Raw genomic sequence first — 4871 nt, 5'->3', positions numbered from 1 at the left:
GGAGGAAGGCGTTGATGTTGAGTTAGCATTTTAAGTTCACATTACAAAGGCAAATCAGTAAAATATAATACACAGTACACAATTAATTTACCATACGCAGGTGTTGAATCAATTCTAACCCCCCTACTCAAACCCTCAAGCGATAATGACATAATCTATCGAATGACTTACTGTATATTTGCATGTATATATGTATTTACCATATCTCTGCAATCTTACCTTATCTTACCTTATCTTATCTTATCTTATCTTACATTATCTTATCTTACCTTACCTTATATTAGCTTACCATATCTTATCTTATCTTATCTTATCTTATCTTATCTTATCTTATCTTATCTTATCTTATCTTATCTTATCTTATCTTATCTTATCTTTCTCTGTTCCCCCCTACCAGGTGGCTCATGTGGTCCTGAGTTTCGTCATCATCTTCATCGTGTGCTGGCTGCCCCGCTACGTGTACGTCATGTGGTTCCACTTTGACCCCAGTGACTATTCCCTCTTCTGGCACACCTTCAAGATCACGGCCTTCTGCCTCAAGTTCATCAACTCGTGCGTCAACCCATTCGCCCTCTACTTTCTCAGCGGCCAGTTCCGGAAGTTCTACAACCGCTACCTCTTCTGCTGCTGTCGTCGCGTTCGCTACACGAGCCTGGAACCCACCTCCACCATGCACCATCTACACAGCACTACCAGACGCTCTAGTCCCACCAACATGTCCATGGTACATTCGCAGTCAATGTGCTGACTAGGCCTGGGCAAATGGGTCACCCGCAGAACGCCAATAGCACGGAAAAGCGGCCGTAGGTCAAGGACGGTCTCGTTTGTCGCGGATTCGTCTGGACGTCTTAAGACCAGGCCCAGTAGGTTTGCTGATATGGCGGTTTGACTGATGCAGGTTTGACCCATTTAGTTTTGCCCACTGAACATTCGCTCAATGGCTACGTGTTTTGCGGATAAAGGACTTCTGAAGTTCAGATGAAAGGAAAGGCATCCATCGAACGTTCATAAATGATAGGTGGACAGACTGATGAACTTCGGAATTTCAACAGTGAGGTTCTTTGCCTTGTGTACAACAGGTTACTTTCCAAGTGGGGAAGATGATATTATTTTATCTCCTTCTTTTCCAAAGTGACATAACTCACACAGCATGATCTAACACCTAAAGACAAGATAGAAGCAGCTGTCTTCATAAATGGTCTTGACTGAGTCGACGCGTACGTCAAACACTCATTACGTCAGTTGCTAATTTAGACACTCACACAAAGAGACAGGTTTCTCAAGTATACCAGCGGTGGTCTCGTACTTGGAGCGCATGACACTCACTCTTGGGGTGTCAAGTCTGGCCAGGTACAGCCACCTCTCAGTTTCTTGGACAACTTGTTTTACTTCAGGGACCCACGAGTCACTTAACGGTTGCCTGTTTGAATAAAGTAGAAAGGTGTTATGGTTTTAGGAAGTTCCTACAACGTTTGGAGCACCGAATGCTGACTAGTGGCCTTGGCCACCAGGATTCCAATTCCCCAAGTGTATTTCCAAGTGGGACATTTCTAGAGATTCAATTACTCCACACTTACGGACTGTTTTGATGATAGTTAGCAGTATTATTTGTGCTGTTGAAGGCATGACACGCACACCGTATTGATCGCTCAGAGTCACCTACTCAAAGCACCTCGTTCAGACTTTACACAACAAGTAAGCCAACATCCTTCACAGGGTGATGTCTGAGCCCTGATCATGACACACTCTGTCTGACCCCTCTCACGCTAGGCTCTTGGACATAATACGATGGTGATTTTAGAATGGCTGAGGTGCAGAAAGCTCGGCGAAAAAAACTCTTACTAGATAGCTGACCGTGTTGCACAAGACTTTAAGAACAAACACTTGCTAGATGGATGAATGTGGGGACATGATTTTCCACACCCATCTATTTTTCCGAAGCAGGATGCGTTTGGAATGAGAACAGTTTTTCGGGCTCATTTCTTGCTGTAAATATGTTCATAGATTAGACATCCTTTTTGTTGCCTCTTGAAGTACCATGTTCTTTTTTTGGTGTGGGGGGGAGGGGGTGGTTGTGATAATAATATGCTCGGCATGTGTAGGATCTGATATGTCCTCCGTGTGATGGGGGCCAGGATTGTATAATATTAGGGAAACTGCATAGTGGCCTCCAATCCTCATAGTGTCTCGGTGATTTGACATTCCGGGGAATGGGCAATGGGTTCGTTTTTCTATACACTAGAGCAACAACCCTGTTAAACAGTACAGAAATCTTCTCACAAACATAATCAGGTGCCTGAACCGCCATTACTCATAACAACAGAGTAAGCAAAAGATACATAATGTCTTTGAAGAGACAAATGACATTTAAGTACTTTATTTAGAAACGTTGATGACTGGACCGCTTGCTTTTTGCATTTGTGCTGCTCAGGTTATGGATGGGAATCACAAAGTCAGGCGGTTATTGGCAGTGTTTGTATAAATTATGATAATCTTACTTCCGCCAGTACCCCATAATGATGCGTAAACACAACCGCAGCAGAGCTGAACTGTGTAGAATTTTACCGGTAAGACGTTCTCAGCATGCCGAGATTTCAGAACAAGGAAATACCTGTGCTGTTGGTGGGCGTGTCACGGAAATCCTTTAAAGTGTTTGGACACTCGATGAACTCATTGTCACTGGAAACTGTTTTATCAAAAAGACGACCAAAAAGAGTTTGCACAGTACAGACGGAGAGGGTGTTACAAACTGTTGTGGTTGTTCGGTATATTAAGTGGGTGAGTGTTTCTGTTCTTGGGGAAGGAGGGCAGTTGGAAAGGAAGGGGTATGGGGGAGTGTCAAGGAGTATTTCCACTCCCATTTTTCTCGAGATATACCATGAAAGACGAAGCGGGCAGAAAAAAAGACGGGCAGAATATGACACCCAGAATGTCTCACCGTATGCTGCCAGTGTCTGAGCCTCAATGGGACCCCGGCATTTTGGACTTTCGTCAATTCAACTGTTGATGCCGTCAGCGCTCTCTTTTCGTCGCCACATCTGTTTTTGCATTGGTCTCTCTGTCTTCGTTGGAGTGTTATATAATAGCTGTACAATATCAGGATTTTGGTGAAAGAGCAAAGCCGAGTAAGGTCAATTATTGCAAGCAAAAGTAGGACATGTTAAAATTAAAGTACTCTATACTGACGTAAGCACATTTGGGGTAGGAAAATATTTTATCTTTACTTGCATTTGAATCGATATTGGGCTCAGAAGAGCTGAAAAAGGCCGAGCACAATGTAAACAACTGCAAAGTATCTAAGTATTACGATGTTAAGTAGCGATTAATAAAAATAAGCTCATAGCACCTACCCTCCCCATCCCAGACCCCGCAGTTATCCCAGGCACTGAGGATCTTGGGAGTCACCTGAGAAGCTTCCTTTTAGAGCGTCGGTTTATGAAAACAGTATCATTTTGAGACGACCATGTCATCTTAGCTTTGTTTTCCGAGAATGTTTTGTGTCTTTGATAAACCTTTCGCAATACTTCATTTTCGACCATGTCTGCAGTCATTCCAGAATCTTACACCGGAATATTTGGTTTCGTCTGCGTCTTGGTCCTTTTGTCTGTGCTGTCGCTAGCGATATTGTTATTATCACTTGATTTGAAAGAAAAAGAAATGTTTTTATATCCTTGCAGTTTGCTAACAAATACCGGGCTGTCTGGCATTATGGCTATGGTTACGTTTCTGATGCGAGTACGGTTACTGAGTAAAAGCATAATTACTTCCTGTTTTGACCGAGAGGTCGAAAGAGGGCGCTCCCCCCCCCCCCCCCCCCCGAAGCTCACTTACAATCCCTTTAGTAAATTATAAGAAGGCGAGGCCGATTTTAGCTCAGTCTACAAAGCGTTACTGAGTTTAGGTCAGCTGGAGGTGTTTTTTAAATGGCTCTCGGGCTCGGTCTTGTTAAATATGGACATGGTGTCAAGGGTGAAAAGCGTCAAACGAACGCCAAACATACCAGACGCTGACAGAGGTGTAGAAACATTAATTTTCTTCTACTGCTGTGCAATATGCCTGATGAAAAGCCATTTAGCACCGGTGCCCGCTGGGAGTAACAACTGTGTTTTGGAATAATTATCATAGTTACTCTGTGGCTGCTGTGCCAAGATATTAAGATAATTTCGTGTGACGTCAGAATATCCCACAGCTCCTTTCTTCTCTCTATCTCAATTCTCTTTTTTTCCTCGTTCCGTATTGCCTCTCCCTCTATACAACTCTTCTCTCATTCCGTCTTTTTTTCTTCTCTCAATCCATTTCACTCGCTCGACCTCTTCGTCTTCCAAGTGGGAACTGGAAGCATTGGTCTGTGCCTGTAGAAATATTTCAGATGTCTGTTTGACTGCATAAAGTACGAGTAATCCTTGCGGATATAAGGTGAAAGACCTGCCCCTCATAAGACCTTATTGTGTTGAAAGGGGGTTAAATCCGTAGCGTATTCTATTGGTAGTGTATCTGGAAACTTAGAGAATTGTCCTGCATCTCAGCAAACATTTACTATAATCCGATTTTGTTCGGTTATAATGATGGAGATAAGTGGGAGCGAGGACTGTTTAATCTTAATGAATTAGGGATCAAGCTTAGTCTACGTTACGCCAATGAAATATGGTTTTATTAAGTTGTTGGTTGCTTTAATAGACTTATTTGGTTTTTTTTTACTTTTAGCTGCTTTTTGTTTTCAAAGATTTATTGATTTGTTGTACATTCAAATGATCCATCTCTTTATTTAAAGTTAATAAGTGATACTGTGATGATGAAGAATCTTGTATGTGTGTGAATCTCTCTATGTCTCACTCTCTTCCCCCCTCTCTCTCTCTTTCTCTCTCTCTCTC

General features: G+C 42.6%; 1 protein-coding gene across 1 annotated transcript in view; it reads left to right on the top strand.

Moving 5' to 3' along the window:
• Positions 1–3658, top strand: part of LOC101845677 (neuropeptide CCHamide-1 receptor) — a gene marked incomplete at its 5' end in the record, with an annotated part of 21394 nt that extends 17736 nt beyond the window's left edge. Inside the window, 1 exon segment of the mRNA XM_005093464.3 lies at positions 398–3658. Coding sequence (XP_005093521.2) covers positions 398–748 — 351 coding nt within the window.
• Between the last annotated feature and the right edge of the window lie 1213 nt (positions 3659–4871).

The sequence above is a fragment of the Aplysia californica genome, unplaced genomic scaffold, assembly GCF_000002075.1.
Source record: "Aplysia californica isolate F4 #8 unplaced genomic scaffold, AplCal3.0 scaffold00064, whole genome shotgun sequence".
Classification (NCBI taxonomy): Eukaryota; Metazoa; Mollusca; class Gastropoda; order Aplysiida; family Aplysiidae; genus Aplysia; species Aplysia californica.
The sequence above is the reverse complement of the archived record's forward strand: the minus strand, read 5'-3'. Positions and strand labels throughout refer to the sequence as shown.